At 41.6% G+C, this 18,418-nt stretch overlaps 1 protein-coding gene across 1 annotated transcript in view; it reads right to left on the reverse strand.

Annotated features, from left to right (window-relative positions):
• The window catches only part of DIP2A (disco interacting protein 2 homolog A), a 215,801-nt gene that overhangs the window by 90,454 nt on the left and 106,929 nt on the right, over window positions 1–18,418 (reverse strand). Inside the window, exons 4-5 of the mRNA XM_065412925.1 lie at window positions 9,949–10,068; window positions 2,229–2,474 (exon numbers count right to left, since the gene is read on the reverse strand). Of these exons, the coding sequence (XP_065268997.1) occupies window positions 2,229–2,474; window positions 9,949–10,068 (366 nt within the window). The remainder of the gene's footprint in view (window positions 1–2,228; window positions 2,475–9,948; window positions 10,069–18,418) is intronic.

The raw sequence follows: 18,418 nt of genomic DNA on the forward strand, positions 1-18,418 counted from the left end.
CCTGCAGATATGCCACTGAATCTGTGAGACTAGCGGACCATGCGCAGGTGCACCGCCGAAAGCTGCCTGCCTGCCGTGCTTGGGGCGGCAAAAAACAGAGCCGCCCCTGTTTCTAAAACACTAGCATTTCAACATGGAAACAAATCTTCTTGCAAAAAGTTAAGACCAGATTTCTTTCCTATTCATTTCCAAAGTGGAGAACAGATCTCTATGTAAACAGAGGAGGGAGCTGGAGATATGAGGAAGGGACACACTCCCCACCGCAACAGAAGCTTCCTGAGAGGGGGAGAAACGTCCATATCTCTATCTGGGCTTCCATTCATTGCCTGCTGCATTAGTGAACTGGAGAAAATGGCCCATCCGGGGGGAAAGGGACTTGAAGAATAGCAGGACAACTCCAGTTCCTACCAGCAACTGCCTGTGGAGAGTCCAAGGGAGCCTGCTGCTGTAGAGAACTGGGGCACCTCATGGTCACAAGAGAAGATGGAGGTGCCCTGTTGGAGCATGGATATGAATTTATGGACTGGCAGCTTCTCTTCTCTTTCTTAATTCTAACTACAGGCTGTAGAAAAACAAAAGCTGGTGCTTCAAGCTCAGCCTGAGGCAGGAAGCAACTGGGAAGCAGGCCAGCAAGGAGCTTAGATGGGGAGGAGCTGGGGACGAATCTTTTCTGGCTGAATGGCTGCTTCCTTCCTGATGGAAAGAAGACAGGAACACTCCCCCCCATGTATCACAACCAGTGCCAATCACACCACAGGAAACCAGATTTAGCAGGCTGGCTGGGTTTGAAGTGTCATAAATGAATTATACTATATTGCTGTATTTTCCACGCAGATACTGAAGCGATTCAGTCTAGAGGATACACCTAGCAGATTGCATAGATCGTTGTGCAAAGTCTGAGGATGGTAGCTGGAATGGTGGAATTAACTGAATATTTGATGAATATATTCATTAACAACAGTCTTTTCAGTTAAGTGTGCTTCAATTAGTGTTGGAGAAAGGTCTGTATGTTCATTTTGTAAGTCTAATGAAGTGCTTCAATATAATTCAGCAGGACCTCTGAAATATTTGCAGAGCAAATGTCTGTGTATAATACATACAGGCAACCGACCCATATAAACAAAAAAGTTAGATAAGTAAAGTGGCCAAGTCCCGAAGTCTTAAGACAGAACTCTCATTGTCTTCAATGACTGTCACCTGTGTATGCATGAGGTAAGAACTTCAAGATATGGAGCAGAGGTTAATTAAAAATATTTTTATGCTGTATTTTTAAACTTCTTCAAACCATCTGGTAGATGTATTGAAAATGTACTGTTCCCCACTCCCAAAAGGATCTTTTAGTATTATATTACCCCAAGACCATTATTAAACACACACACACACACACACAGCATCAACCTTCACCAGTCTAGATGAAATAATCCCTTACACTTTAATTCTGGAAAGAAAAGGAGTGAGTTTTTTCTCTGTACCACTGAGTCTCCCAATTGCAGAGGACCACTATTCTGTAAGAACTATCTAGGATGCGTCCAGCACCCTGGTAACCCTGAGTTCTAGCCCCTCAGTGTTAAGGAGAATGAGGCAGGACTATTGCTTGAACGTGGGTTACAAATACATTTTGTTCAACAAATATTTCTATGCTTTTCACTTCCGTTCCAATATTAAGTGTCATTCAGTACTTGTTGCATAACTTTCCTCTAGATAATAAATCTATACCCAGATGCATTGTACACACACTCTGTTAATCCAAACGTTTAAAAACATCTGGGTCGGCACCTAATCTAAATGTAAAACTTGTATAACATTCCAACAGACCTCTTGTTCATGGAGGTTTTCCAACTAAATTACCTTTGAATACCAGATCCTGAAGTTACTTGGGCTAGATAAGTGGGTGTCAGAAGGCATATCCTGAACACTGGATACCTCATTTTGAAATTGTTTCTTATGTACTAGAAAGGTACCTTTGATTCGATTTACCAGGACACTAACATTTAAGCAAGGGAATGCTTGTTTGTAATTTGTAAGTATCTATTTCTATTTATAGTGGAAAATAATACATGACACATACCTGGCCTGTGGATCGTACACTTTACTCAGGAATACTCTTAGTAAAGTATGGCACTCATGAAAATACCTGACTTCCGTGTTTAACCACACTTGTATTTTTCAGCTTTGCTTAACAATTTATTTACTCTTTTTAGCTACAAACAGGCAGTTCTTTTACTAACCTAGCTGAGCGTGTGCCATAAGATCTGCAAGCGCAGTGGCGGCAGCAGTGGCAGTAGCAGTATTGGAAGCAGCAGCAGGTTTCCCTCCTGGATGGGATGAGGTGGAGGATGCAGAGGATGAGGTGGAGGAGCCCTGGATAACCCGGTTAAGCCAGGGCTCTACGTTGGAATGGCTCTGGAACGGAGTGGAGGTGATCCGCCCTTGCCGACGTAACGAGCCCTCATCTTCTGATGCAGACGATGTGTCTGTGATTAAAATAATGATGACAGGCATGTAATGTAGGAATGACCCAATAAAGGGGAACATGAAGTCTTTCCATGTTCTCCATTTGGCATTTCTCATGCACTAAACATGAGACGCATGTTCTAAGCATATGGCACATTCACATGCACAAATTCTGTTCCATTGCCACCCTTTCATAGTGGTAGTGCTTAACTTCCATACAGGAGCATTGGAAAACAATGTCTAACACAGCAAAACATTTCATTTTAACTGCTTTATTTGGAATGACAAAAATATAATCTGCTAAATAAGCCACTTCTGCCTAAGCTACTGAATATATGCAGTAACAACATGGCAAAGGACATATACACACTTAGTGCTCTCTATTTTTGTATAGTCGGAGCAGAACTACCCCCACAGCTAAGAATTAAAAATTCAGCATTGTTTTCCATTTGAACCCCTGCATAACTTGATTCCTCTTTCTAGATTCATAAAACAACTACAGCAAAAAGCACACCCAAAGGCCAGCTCATTTACTGCTAGTAAATCTGTGCTGCTCAATGAAATACTTATTTTACATTTGTTTAGTTTCATCACAACTATAATGAATTAGGAACCCAATCAAAAAGGTACGTGTATTCCAGCTAGTCCAGTGCATGACACGGCTGAAACTTATTAAGGCCTTTTGTTATAGTGGTGGCAGACACACATGGCTATAGCTAAGGTTTGATCACTCCCATTTTAACTGCCTGCTTCAAGTTACTTAGAACTTTCTGAAACTTTCATCTTCTGGACTCAAATTTTCCATGTTAGAAATCATCACCTTTGGGCAGAAGACAAACAGCTCAAGGAAATAAGGTTTGCTTGGGGAAATTTATTTTGTCGCATTATGGAAAAATTCTTGCCTTTAAAAAAAAAACAAAAAAAAAAAACAATAGTTCTCCAACCAAAATAGCGGAGGTCTGAAGCTGAAATTTGGCATGGAAGTAGTCATTGCTGAAGAGGGTGCATAACCTTTTCCTAAGAGAAATTGTTTTTTGCGCTGACAGAGCATCTGAACCTCAGTGTTCACAGCATTTATTTTATTTTTGCTAAACTCATTAAATGAAAAATGAAGGAATGACACACGGCACACACATTATCAATTAATGAGTTTCATAGCAAACTGGTTAGTAATCAATAATCTAAATACATGCACACTGAAAGGGATAACTGAGGCTGAGGGAAAAGCTGCTGCAGACTGTAAGGTGAATAGAAGCTGAGAAAGGGCCCTTGCCAGGTTTCTTAAGGTGTGAAATTGCAGAGGAAAGGTTCCAACCAGCCTTGGAAGGCATGAAGGGGCTGAGACTAGGGCTGAGGACTCTGAATGACCCACAGGACCATTCACATTCCCTCAGTCTCCATCAAACCTCACTGGGCTGACCGGTTTCTCCTGGCCATAACCTGACAGGTGCTTTAGGAGCTCAGCAGCTGGGGAAGGTGCCTTGCTGGGGGAGTTCCTAAGCTACACAAGAACAGGCATTGTCCTTTGGTGTAGCCTAGGATCTCTGCCAGGCCAGAGATTTCCCAGCAGCAGAGATCCTGAGAGTCACAAGAGAAGGGTCCTTTCAGAGAAACTGCAACAGTGCAGGGGAGGAGAGGTGTTCAGATGGTCTAGAAGCCAAGTAGTTTCAGATTATGGCATTTACACTGCTCTGTACAATTTGTGTAAACCAGCAAAATCTTGGAGGCTGAAGCTCCTCCTCTGGATATTTTTCTTCCAGACTTTTTCAACTGATGCTACATGGGCAGGTGACAGAGTTAATGTGGAATACATGCAATCTCAACTTTGGTATTTCCTAACCTTTGGTAGATTAACGGTTCCAATATAATGTACTATTAACATAGTTTTGATATGGAATTACATGAAGAATCCCAGATTACATATAGCAACAAACATGAATATTGCCAGATGCTTCATACATTATTCCCTGGGGTTATCAAGAATTTACAGTAATTTGAGAATCACTGGTTTTAAACAGTGCAAAAATATGAAAATTCGAGATCACTCTTGTAAAGAGAGAATTATCCAGTGGCTTCAACTGGATCCAGTGGGCTGAGTGAAGCTAAATTTGCAGCTCTAATATCATCTGACCATTTCGCCTCAAATTATGGATTTATGCCAATCAGGACATATTTTGAGTAAAAATATATTTCTCTGTAACAATAGTTCTTTGAAGAGATACAGCTGTCATAGATCACCAGGCTTGGATTTGTGCCCTGTGGATAATACTTCTGGGGAACTCCCATAGCTTAAAAGTTCTTGGCTGCTGGCTCTAGCAAGGGCCATTGCAGCTGCCTTTCTAATGAGGCCAAAACATAAATCCTTAATGCCTCGAACTTGTACTTACTCTGAGGCTAAAGGTGAAAACTGAATATGCAAAAAAAGTAACCAAAGAGGATTACCAACCCCTCAAGTATGAAGGGCACTGGGTGGTGATCAATCTCAGATATATCTCCAGAGAACCATAGTGACAGATGAGTATGTTTCTTGTCACCAAATACATATGCTCAGATAACGTTCCATACTTGGTTCTTGAAGAGCTGTGCAGAGAATGCTATGTCTGCCCTACAAATCTCCCTAATGAAATCTGATCACAGGTTAGCTGCAAAAACCAACATCCTTTGGACCAAATGTGTATCAGCATGGTATCTGAAGTCACAATTCAATAAAATTTATGCAGGAAAAAACCTCACATCCAGATGGATGCAAGAACATGTTAAACATGTTAACAGGATGAGACTAATTGATTAAAAGGGAATTTAACAATCTCAAAGGATTTTATCCTTGAACTTCAGTTTAAGTCACTAGGACATGCAGCTTCCTCACCCTGTAAGCTGAAGTTACTGCCACCAGGAAGTGACATCTTGTATGAGAAACTTCAGTTCCCAAGTATTAAGAAGAAAACTTATTCAATGTCAGAACCACACAGATTAAAATGTTTACACACACTAAGTCCTACACAGTTCCTGATGCCAGGAAATTGAAAATGATGTACCTTGAACATTACTGTAAAAAGCAAAGCTAGCTGGTAAAGGTGCTATTTGGAAAGAAGTCTCTAATCCTGACGTATGAAGAGCAGTGTTCATGAGTCTGAAAAATGATCCACGTGGGACTTGCACTGTACACCCATCTGCTATACTATTTCCAGGCAGTTAGGGGAACCTCAGAGACCAACATCCTTCAACTTTAACCCATTAGCAACCATGCTGATTGGGAAATGTATTCAGGCTTAGATGCAGAAAACTGCCATGATTCCATGTGCTCGGATGTGGCAAGCTTCTCAGTGCAATGGGATTGGCTATCAGCATTTTTACAAGGTCAAGAACTCTATTTCCTTGACTAAGGTCAGAAAAAAGGTATTGATCCTCTGTTGGCCAAGTATTTACTGCCAGAGGATATTCAGACATGCAATTTCCCTTCCTAACAGATCGGGAAGATATTGTCCAAAAGAAGCTTTTTGGTGATGCACACAAACACCTGTAATTTTGTGTTCATAGAAGTGGCGATAAAATTATTTTCTACTTGACCAGCCCCTGATCCAAGATACATTAATGATCAACTTAGCCTGTTTGTAATCATGTTATCCTTTCCTGACTTGGAAGGGATAACTAGTAATGTTTTTAAGGGTAATGTGCAATCCCAACATCCTCACACAGAAGGAATGAGTGAATCAACTCTTCCATATTTGTTTATATAAAATGAGGTAGCATAGCTGGCTGTTTGGATCAAAGACACCATTTGGGTTACCACATATCTTATGGTCTGGACAGCATTTAAGACCATCCTTGCCTGCAGAGTTTGATGTAGATTTTGTTCTCTGAGACATCACGAACCCTAAAAGGTGCGAAGTTATGCCATGTGAGCTCCCCATCCCAGGCAGGATGCATTCATAGTTACTACAATTTGGACGGGAGTAATTTGGGAGACTTTCCCAATTATAGGTTGTCCCTGAACTTCCACTCAAAAATGTATTATAGTTTGTCTGTCATTCAGATGCAATGCAGGAAATGTGTGACTTGCAAACCTTGAGACTTCAGGGCCCACAGTTGTTGCCTCATACGCAGGAGTGTTGGGAGTAACATGAACACCCCTGTGGCCATGCTGTCCAACGTTTTCAGCAGGTCTGTGTTGAAACTTTCTGACTGGCAAACCTTGAATTCCATGTTTCGTCCTAGGGTACAGTCTTTTTAGATGAGCCCCATCTAGCATGGGTCACTCTCATAACCTTCAATTGTCTGAGGAACAAGCTTAGACTTCCTAGTGACTCCAGCGCTGGTAGAAACTGATTCTTGTCCTACCAAAATGACATCCTTCTTGATGGGCCCATCCTCCAAATAAGGGGAAACATTTGTGCTTATTCTGTGTAGAAACATTACTAAGTATTTTATGAATTCATGCAGCACCAATGCAAAAAAAGACTTTAAATGGTTCAGGAGCTCTCTCCTTAGTGACATGGAACTTAGCTAGGTGATGTACCCTCTTGTGTTTATAGACCACAGCAAGTCCCAAATTACATAAGCAGTCACCCTCACCTAGGAAAAACATGATTGTTTCTAGAGATACCAGCTGACCATTTCTTTCACTAGATATAAGTTGGGGTCTTTACTTCCTCATAAGGACCCTGCTGGGTGCACTTGGCACCTAGCTACCTCAGTGACAGGCATGTCAGAATATACATACCTCCCTTCTCTAGCAGGCGGCTGATTCTCTTAAAAAAGTATGTATATCCTGCAGTTTCTTCCTCATACTGATGATGTCAAGGACATTCTCGAGCAGGGCACTTTGGAGAAGTTTATCTAATCTGAATTCTGTAGCCATGCTTCATAGACAGAACTCAATGAGCCTGAGGTAATCAGGGTCACAAGGGGAAAAGGGGCTAGTTTCCCCTCCCTCAGGGTAGTCGTCCTGAGTAGATAAAAGATGACTGGCTGCTTGCTTTAAATTCTATCAAAACACCAGATTTTTTTGCTTCCTAGAAGCAGGGTTCAGAATACTGATTGCTGTTGGAAGAGAGCCAGAGAACTAGGAGCATCCCTAAATCTAGTAGAAATAATAGCTGGCTTCTTTGTTGGTGCTTTCCCTTGTCAACTCTATGAGGCAGGAGGACTGGATGGCTGCCTAAGTAAATAAACTGTGTTTGAGAAACACACTTCCCATTTTTCTCCAAAAGGTTTCCATCATCATCCAAGCCCCAGCTGTATCTCTACATAAAAACTCAATGTTCACTACCATGCATGTCTGTACGTTTTGATTCTGGAGTGAGCTACTTGTGTTGCCAATCAAAGGTAGTTCAGACTTGATGATATGCTGTTTCCAAACACCTCTAGAAACCACTTAAAATGTACTTCAGGGAAGAAAATTCACAAAGATGTGGGCCTTTCCCATTCCAAATTGGTACAAACACACATGCTGAAACAGACATTACAGGCTGGCTAAACCCTTCTTCTGAAAAAATGTGAAACTGCGTATTGTCAGGCTTCCTAATGGTGACAACAGCCTGTGACACAAGTCTTGTGTTAGGAAGGAGAACCAGCAGCCCTTGTAACCAAGTATTTCCTTTTCGTAGATCTATCAACCATCAGCTCAGGACTGAGTGGGTGGAAAACATTTCTTTATTTGCAGGGGGAACTATCAGCAGATACTTCAAATGTGTCCTGGAGTGCTTCCAGAGAAAACAGAATGGCCAACATTTTCTCAATAAATAGAGGGAAATTCCATTTTGGTTTTGGCTTTTATAAAGAAAGAGAAGGCTGTGGAATCCAACCATTTTTTCCTCTTCTGCCTCAGAAACTGGAGCACTTATGATGGCAAGTAGTTTTCCACCAAGCCTGAGGACAACACTCCTGTATGCTTCATCACAGTACACTTCATCCTAGACAGACAACCCAAACTGCTGCACTGATACAGGAAGTTGTAGGACTGATGTTGCTGAAAGAGGCATTGACCATGATTACTCCAAGACACCACAGTTGATGGTTCAAATCACCTTTCCTGGACACCGGATTCCCTAAGCAAGGAGGATGTTTCAAGGCTGAATAGACGCTTCAGGCTGTCTACTTGCACGTGAGCAGACCCAGAAGGAAGCTCTGCAGTCTTCACCTGCAGCTGGGTGCTGAACTCTGGTTCACTTGAGGCTTTTAACTGTGAGGCAATCCAGGCCAACTTGTGAAAGTCAATGCAGGTGTCCAAGAGAGACTTCAGACACTCAGGCTGGGAAACCACATCCCAGCAACCACTGTCCATGCCCCAAAGTAAACCTGCCATTGGTTATATTTTTCTGAAATTATTATTATAACATAACAGTGTCATCAAACAAAAATACTCGCAAAGTTTTTAAAGGTGATTAGCTTCTCTATATCTGAAAGACAAAAAGGGTAAAGGGGAAGAGAAATAGAAGATACGGACCATGAACTTAGACTGCCTCAAATATCCCTTCAAAGTACATTTTTATTAATAAAGGTGGGCAAAGAATCCATAAAAATGCATTACACAAAGAACATGTAAATAGCAAAGTTTTCTTCAAAGGCCGAGGGATTGAGAGAAAAGACGTGGCCCAGCAAACAGGAGAGGCGCAACAGCCCAGGCAGTACTTCCGCTGATGGTGCTAAGAAATGGAACTGAGGTGAAGGCATCAGAGCTCACTGTGGCTCTACTCCAGGGCAGCTCACAAAAGGACCATGACAGAATCAGTTGTTCAAAACTTTAGAGTCGGTGAGAAATTCACTTACGTAGGCATACAAGAGACTGACCCCAAAGTACTCAGCTTGCTAGGACAGCATGTATCTGGAGAATGAGGTTTTTCTTATCCTTAAGATGATCTGGGATGAGAAGGCAAAAGGCACCTAATATTTTCGTCTTTCCTCTCTTTAAAAGTAATAGAAGTAACAGGGTGGGGTTTTTTTTTGGCTTTTTTTTTTTTTCTAAATATATTTTGGGCTAAACACTCTCAAATTCACAACAAGTGATGAGCTCTAGGCATGAACCATAAGTGATTTAAACAAACTAGGAGGCTATTTTACAAACGAGGAGCTTTTTCAATAAATTAATTTTGTAAAGCATTTTGCACCAGCCATTTTAAAAAAGGTATCTCATGCAACATTTAATAAAGAATCTACAAAGCTCTGACATATTTTTGCCATGATGATACTTTCAGAATGAGACTTTACAAATGAAGATAAACAAGTTTTTGTGCTTAAGAAGGGCTACTATTCACCCTAAAGCTTTTCTAAAATCTTAAGAAAAGAGACAGAAAATCTTGTGGAAGAAAAAAAATGCTGACAGTGACCAAATCTAACCTACATTTTAGCATCAGGACTAACGTTCACATAGCATGCAAGAAGCTTACTGCAACACATGGGAGACTTCAAAGTCAGTAGAATAAACTGCATTCACTCACTACATTTGCAATGTTAAGTTTACCTGACAATGTTTATGTATGCTGACTTATTAGATACCTGGAGGAGTGTATGTTTCTACTGAAGAGTGTACAAGAACAGAGCGTCTTTTTGAAGGCATGGGCATTTTCCTCTCTTTGTATTTAGCCAAAGCTGCTTGTACTGCTTCAGTGTGGACATCTAGATAGTAATAAACAACAACAAAAACAGTTATGAAATGAAGTAAAACTACATTTTCCTTCCAAAACATTATACATGCCATAGATTTAACCTTCTTTACAAATTAGTGGTGCTACATCATGGTTCATAACATTAATTATTTAGTCTGACAAAGTATGCTCAGGCCCCTTGTTCAGTAATGTGTTTCACCAGCACTTAGTTACTAAGTAGAAGCAACATATTTCCAGTCTCAACAGCAGCAGCTTTTTCACCGTGTTGGAGAGTCAGAAAGCACAAAGGTCTAAAGGCCAAAACAGTAACAACATACTTTTAGTTTAGCAGCTGTGATATTTGCATTTACTCATGTACCCTAGCAAACTCAGTGACACATCCATACTGTAAGGTTTCCCCAAGTATGCTGTGATCCCCTTGAGAGGATCTGAAGGTCTCATGGGAGGTGGGGGAAGGCTGCAAAGCAGAAAAACCTTCCAATTATTCTTCAAAGTCTCAGCTTTCATTTTAAACATAGTCTTCGTAGTTATAATTGGGGAGAAAACCTTCAAAACGTGAAGTGAGTAACTGATGCAGAGATGTCTGTCTGAGTTTACAAACAGCCTGAAACAACAGCTCTGAGATGTGAACGGTCTTAAAAAACAAACAAAAAACACAGTGCTAACTCAGATACCAATTATTCTACTTCAAATGTTGACAAATACCAAAGAATGTATAAAAAGGAAGTATATTATGAATATATCAGCTATGACCGGAGTCCCCGGGGAGCCAGCTGAGGTCACTCAATTAGGGTGAACTGCAAAGAATGGGGCAGACAATCCCCAAAGCTGGCGGATATTCTAATACTTAGATTTATCAAACCAGCACAAAACTGCTTCTATTATACCCCACTGGTTACTCAGAAGCCATCAACACAGTTCCCTTAAAGCAACCCACCCTCAGGCCTCCATCCAGACACTCAAGTCAAATATGATGAGGATTACTGAAAATCTTATTCATCATATAGAAAGGTTCTACCAATCCCAAAGGATCAGACATATTACCTCCCAGGTTAATAAATATTTCAGATCTTACCCAAATACATGCTTACCAGTGTTCACTCTAATTTTTTACGTCCATGTGCGGAATGAATTTTATGTGCACCAATATGCAGGTGGTGTATGACACAGCACCTGCATATTGGTGCACATAACAAAATTCATGTGGTGGAGCCGAGGGGTTCAGAGGGGGGGGGCTCGGGGCTGGGGCAGAGAGTTGGGGTGTGTGGGGGGGGTGAAGGCTCTGGCTGGGGATGTGGGCTCTGGGGTGGGGTCGGGGATGAGGGGTTCTGGGCATGAGAGGGGGCTCAGGGATGGGGCAGACGGTTGGGGTGTGGGGGGGGGATGAAGTCTCTGGCCTGGGGTGCGGGCTTGGGGGAGGGGGAGAGGTGCCTCTCTCCGGCTGTGGCAGTTCCGGTTGGCCGAAGTAGGGGCTCCTCTTCCCCGGAGGAAGAAAGTCCGGGGTAGGTTCACACTGGGGCCAATGGGGAGGGGCGCCTCTCCCCGCTGTGGCAGGTCTGCGCTGGGGGAGAGGCATCTCTCCCCGCTGTAGCCCTGAGCCCCTGCGCGGGGCTTAATAGGCAGCTGCGCAGCCATGTGGCTGTGCAGCTTAGAGGGAACTTAGATGCTTATGGACAATTCTTATTAACTAAACTCACATTTATTAAAAAAGTAAAGAGTGAATATTGTTAAAAAAAATCAGTATAGATACAGACTTGAGTACAATTCTTGAGATTAAGATTCATAGCCGAGATGGTGAGCTTTGTAGTTGCAAAGAGTCCTTTCAAAATTAACTCATAGGTTATAGGCCAATGTTTGTATTCAGGGAGATCCAGTCAAGACTGGAGAGCTCAATCTTGGGCTTGAGCTTCCCCTGCATGAAGCATCAAGCAGATCTGAGAGAAAAAGGATCAGAACCCAAGCCCTTCTTTATACAGTTTCAGGCCTTCTTGTGACAGGTTGGAGTCCTTCGGTGAACAATAGGCAATTATGGAGACTTTTTTCCTAAGCATCACTGGTAATTAGTTACCCAAATTAACACAAGGCTATTTATCCATTAGGCAGTCTATCACAAACTTCAGAGACATATTGACAATGACATTACTGCACCCAAGATTCATCTAAACGTTAATATTTCCCTTTGATCTCTTAATCAATAGCGATAGTGACAGACAGGAACTGCCTGTTTACATGGCTAACATCTTAACAAGAGATGAGTACAATTAGTTTCACTTCTAATTTCTAACAATATATATAGGTTTGCATTTCAAAGTTCTAGCCTATCTACCATGGAATGGCCCTAATTACCATTTACATTCCTTTCTAATATCTCTCTAATGGGTGACTCTGGGTTATTTAGCCTACAAGCTGCTTAACCCTTTCCGGCCATGCGTCACATTTTGTATACAATTTGTTGCAATTATATAACAATGGTAGCAATGGTCATTTTAATTAGTTAATGTCATACTAGCCCTTCCCAAAATGGTTGGGGAAGGGGAGAGTGAGGCAGAGTGCCTCAGAAAATGTATAAATTAAGATTTTATACCTTTAATACCACATGGCAAGACTGTAGTGTAGTGCAATTGCTTTCATTTCCCTGAAGGGGACTCAGCTCCCAAAAGTTTGGGAAACACTGCCATACTGTAATAGTTGTGTAATTTGTGACTTCTTCACCTTCTCCCTTATTGTTATTTTTAAATTTTAGGTAAACTGGATCTGATGAAAATAAGGCAGTGACAATACTGCCAAAGCCAGCAAGCTTTCTCCACAAGACTTTGCCTGTGCACTTCAATCCTGGTATGCAACCCGCCGGGTATCCCAAACCTGGAGAGAGAGAAAATCATGCCAGACTATGTGATTGTTTGGGGAAGTTTGTAGATGTCCACCAGAGAGTAGGTAGGTCAAATGCATGTTTTCATTTATGAACTAAGTAGGATTCAAGCTCATGTGAAAGACTAGTATGCTAAATATAAACAGAATATTTTTGGTGAATATTTAGCATGCTGAATCTCACTTCCTGTCCATCAGCTCCTGAATACTAGAATCTTAGCTTAAAATAATTTTCTATTTAAAGAAAAACAAAGCTGCATTCTATCATTACAGTGTTCTCTTCTGGGTTTAAGAGTGATTTGCAAATATATAATGAAACAGTTAATAGTAGGGTTATGTGTTGCAAATATAAAATGCAAGAGGTAGAAGGGCCATCAAGCTCATAAGTGATTAACTTTTAATAAATGTGGCTTCCCCAAAGTATATTCAAAGCTGTTTAAGAAATCAAATTCAGTTGTGTTTGGAAATTACCTGCCCAAAATCTCTTCTTTAAAACAAGATCATTTAATCGGGGGTGGGGAGAATAAATAAAAGCACACCACCTTATTTTCGTTTAATAAGAGACAAGTATGGTTTTGCATCCAACTTTTACTAAGCACTAAAATTCATTTAAAGCATAATTATTCCAGAATTAATGCAGACAGATTTATTAGGCTTGGTCTACACTACAAACTGGTGTACACAGTGCTACTGGCTCTGGGGAGAGGTGGAGTACCTATGCTGATAGGAGAAGCGATACCAGGATATTGATGTGCATCCTGGACTCTCGAGATGTCCAGGTATCTTGTGCCGTGGGGCTCTTCACGTGGGCTTAACAATCTAATAGGGATGCGTCCTTAATAATGGTCCTGTCCAGAGAGGAAGGGTGAAAGGTGGTGCCCATACATACCTCATGAGAATTTGTCCACCATAGCAGAGAAGATACTACATTGGCCAGAACTGTCACCATGAGGTTCATGGAATGGCAGTCTGGAGAGTATACCAAATGCAGTCATGTCTGAAGGCAATGAAGGTGGAGTCTTCTGAATGAGGTGACCTAGGCGCACGAGGCCATATGACCTACAAGAGACAAACATGACTTCAAAGTTGCCCTGATGAAGTCCATAGATTATGTGGGGGTGAGAACAAATTTTTTGGCGTTTATGCTGACTCCCAGCGAGGAGAGGAGATGTAGCATCATAGAAGTTGACGTGTAGGCTTCCTGGTGGGACTTGGTGACAAGGAACCAGTTGTCGAGGTAGGGGAAAGACAATGAGACCACAGCATCTGACGTAATCTGCTACTGATGAGAATGTCTTGGTAAAGACTCTGGGGGTAGTTGCTATGTCAAAGGGGAGTACTCTTGTACTGAAAATGGTTGGCGCCCACCATGAATCTGAGGAAGTGCCCGTGAGCAGGTTGAATAAAGTAGGCATCCTTCATATCAAGAGCGGTAAACCACATGCCCGTTTCTAAAGATGGAATTATAGCTGCCAACGTGACTATTGAAAATCTGAGTTTGCGAATGAAGTGGTTGAGATGGCGGAGATCGAGGATTGGTCTCCATGTTCTATTGCTCCTCACTGCAATAAGGAATTCATCTCTTGATTGAGAATACTCAGAGAGTCCCCCAAAGAGGGGTGGGGTGCAGGATTGGAGGAGATAAGGATGTAAACTCCATCTTATACCCCAAGTGGATGACATTTAGCATGCACTTGTCTGTTATTACACTGAAATAGAGTGCTAGGTGACCCCCAAATGGCATGTGAGGGTTGGGAAGTGTTGGGCTTAGTATTCTGGGGCTCTCAAGCTCCCATCAAAAATGTTGAGCTGGGGGCTGATATTGAGATGCTTAGCCAGTTGCAGAGGAACTTGAAGTGAAGTGGGACTTTTGAACCCTCTGTCTTTGACATGGTGGTTCACAGGGTCTCTGATGGAAAAACTGCTGAGCCACAAGTCTAGATCTGAACAGTGGGCAGTGAAATTTCCACTTAGGGGCAGGTGTATATCACCCCTACTGAGTGGAGGGTAGCCCTGGAGTCCTTCAGGGTAGGAGGGACTCATCCGTCTTTTGGTTGAAGAGGTGTGATTCATCAAAGGGAAGGTCCATGATAGTTGTCTGGACCTCCCTAGGGAACCCTGACTCATGGAGCCATGACTCCTTGCGCATGACTACTGCAGTAGCCAGAGCTCAAGCAGAGGTATTAGCTTCAGCTTGGAGAATAATCTTGGCTATCAATCTACCAGAACTTGGAAATGAGCCCTAGACTGCTGCGGAAGGCTGTCAGTAAACTGCAAACTTGGCATAGTTCAGGAAACTGTATTTAGCCACTGGCACCTGGTAAATGGCTACCTAAAACTGGAGGCTGGATGACAAGAAGACCTTTCTCTTCAGAAGATCCAGGATTTGCCCTCCTTATCAGCAGGAGTAGACTTGGGATGTTGCTGTCTACCCCTTTCAGAAATAGCGTGGACCACCAGTGAGTTGGCAGCGGGCTGAGAAAACAAAAATTTTGCTCCTTTGGCCAGCACATAACACTTCTCTGCCCTTTTGGGGGTAGAAGCGCAGATGGCAGAGGTGTGCTAGCTGGCTCCAGTATGGCTTCACTAATGGGGAGAGCTATTCTGTTGGGTTCGGGTGCATGTAAGATGTCAAAGAGTTTGTGCTGGGAGTCCTGGATCTCTTCGAGAGGAATCTGCAGCTCTCCAGCAATTGAGCAAAGGTGGTCCTGGAACTGCCTGAAATCATGGGGACAGAGGGGAAAAGAAGTAGTAAGAGTCACCACCTCATCCGGAGATGAAGATGGCAGTCTTACCGGTTCCGGTAGAACTGACTTCGAGTTAGATGAGGTGGAGGTTGGTCCCAAACCAGTGTGGTCTTTTGGGGGTGAGGGGGTGAAGGACATGCAGGGAAGGGGAAGAAAGCGCTCATCAGGTGGTTCAAAATCCCCCAATGAAAAGGATGATGATTCTGGTGGCAATGGCGGTACTGTTGGAGGGGAGATGTATTCCATGCAGTCGATTCCCCCAGAGATGATGATATCTTCCTGGAGACAGAGGCTAAATGGAGAAGGGGATTCCGGATCCAGGAGAGTGAAAATGTCTGTGGGGCAGCAACAGATTCAGATTTCCCTGGTGTGAGAGGGGTTCTACTTGTTCGAGCCACTGGAGCAGTCTCTTTCTCCAACAGAAGTTGGTCCAATAAAAGATACTACTTAACCCACCATCTCTCTCTAAATTAAAATGTTATATTGTTGTGATACTAAAGCAGCATTCAATAGGAGTTAGCAAAACAAATTAATAAATGTTTCACTTTCCAGACAAGTCCTCCCAGAATAAGATGGCAATGTATAATATTTATAGTTCATGTGAAACTAAACAGCACAGTGAATAACTGCACAGATTAAGACAGTTTTTCCCAATTGGTAGAGTGTGCCCCTTAGAGGGATATGGAAGTCTAGCTGGTAAGTAAGGGTGTGTATGCATGCATATGTGGAAGATATAAATTAAGATGGGTAGGACTTTAAACACCATCTGGAAGATTTGGATTGGAGCTGGGGGGCACATTTAGTTTCATTTTCCTGAGAGACTCAGCTTTCAAAAGTTTGGGAAATACTGGATTAAGAGGTGAAAAGTAAAAGGAGGATAGTCAGTATTAACTCATTCTATTCATGAATCCCACAATCACAACCACAATCTTCTACTGCTTTCTCAACTCCTTAACCCAGTGATACTCAGACCTCAGTGGTTCAGAAGCTAAATAAGCGATCAACATTACCCAAAAGAGCCACAGGAGTGTGAACTCATTGTTTCATTACTATATATTTCTTAGAGCAAAATGACTGACCAAGTATTCTACAATTGGTTAGCAACACAGAAAAAGCATCCTGATTGGTTAATAACTTAATTAAATCACGTCGGGTTTTAGTGTCATGTGCTGCAAAGAGCCACAGGAGACACATTAAAGAGTCAGTTGCGGCTCCCGAGCCTCAGTCTGAATATCACTGCCTGAACCTCCCTCCTATATCCACTTAAGATTTATTTCTTACTTGAAATATCTTTATTTTCAAAATTAAGAGGTCTTGCCCCCACAAAATTGGGCAGGGCCATCCTCTTTCTATCAGCCAAGTAAATTAAGTAGTTGGTTTCTCTTCCCTTGAGACACCTTATTCCTTTCCCACATGCTGCCATGAGGACAATTTCCCCACATTATCTAGATGAAGATGAAATCAAGTTCACCGGATCTGATCACCAAAAAAAATAAAAGGACTAGAATAATGTTGAAGGAACGGTGTTCTATGATCATGGATTTGGTTCCTGCCCTTAAAGATACAAACGTCCAGGAAACCATTCCCACTTAAAGTTTTCAAGTCTGATTACCCAGATAAAATGAAAATATCTATTCATCAAACCATTGCCAAAACACTTCAAATAAAACTAAAAGAATTTAACCTACAATGGTGGTTAAGGAACAACTAGATGTTGGTCTGCTTTGTAAACTTCTTCAGTTGATTGATATTTTTCATTTGATTTGGTTTCAATTGGCACGGTCATGGTTTACAAAAGTAGGAATAAATAGTCAATGTTCAACAGATAAAGAGGTCAGTAATGGCAATGCTTACTAAGCTGAGGACCAAGCCCACTAACCAAAGTGGAAAACCCCCCTGTGCAATGCCGTTTCCATTTTAAAGAAAACTGTTGTTATATACAGTATTTAACTGAAACATACTGTCAATCTATTTTCTATTTACTGTTTTAAAAGTGTAATTTAAAACTAAGATGTGCTATATTTTCTTTCCTTTCCCCCCCTCGGCCCATTTCCCTCCTTATTTCCTATAAATATATTATTGTGCATCTTTTTATACATTTTCAGTGCATTCTCTTTTCCTTCTACTTCTGCACCTAATACTAAGGAACCATACTAGGATCAGTGCTATTTAATATGTTCATTAATTTTCTGGAGAAGGGGAAGAAACAATGAAGTGGCAAAATTTGTGGAGGACAAAATTATTTAGGTTAGTCAGAATGAGAGAAGACTCAGGAACTATAGAAAGACTTGCCTAAGGCTAGCAATTGGCAGATGGATTCAATTGTATATAAGTGCAAGGGAACAACCATAAGGAGGAACAATTTTAACTAATCACTCTGGAAAGAGATCCCTGACCTGCAATACTGCGCTCCATTCAATCATCTCATCTTAAAAAAGATACAGTATATATAGAAAGAGTACAAAGAAGGGCAAGAAAAAGTATGTAGAGGCATGTAAAGACTTTGGTACCAGGAGAGATTAAAAAGATCAGGACTATAAATCAGAAAGGAAACAAAGAAGAGGGGATATGACAGAAGTACGTAGAACAGAACAGTACCCAGACGGTCAGTTTGAAACTCCTATTTACCCCTCTCATTATACTAGCACAAGGGGACATCCAGTGTAAGATAAAATGCAACAACATTTTAAAGTGATAAAAATACCTTTTTAATTTTTAAACACAACTTAAACTAGGTGGAACTAA

The sequence above is a fragment of the Emys orbicularis genome, chromosome 11 (assembly GCF_028017835.1).
Source record: "Emys orbicularis isolate rEmyOrb1 chromosome 11, rEmyOrb1.hap1, whole genome shotgun sequence".
Taxonomy (NCBI): Eukaryota; Metazoa; Chordata; order Testudines; family Emydidae; genus Emys; species Emys orbicularis.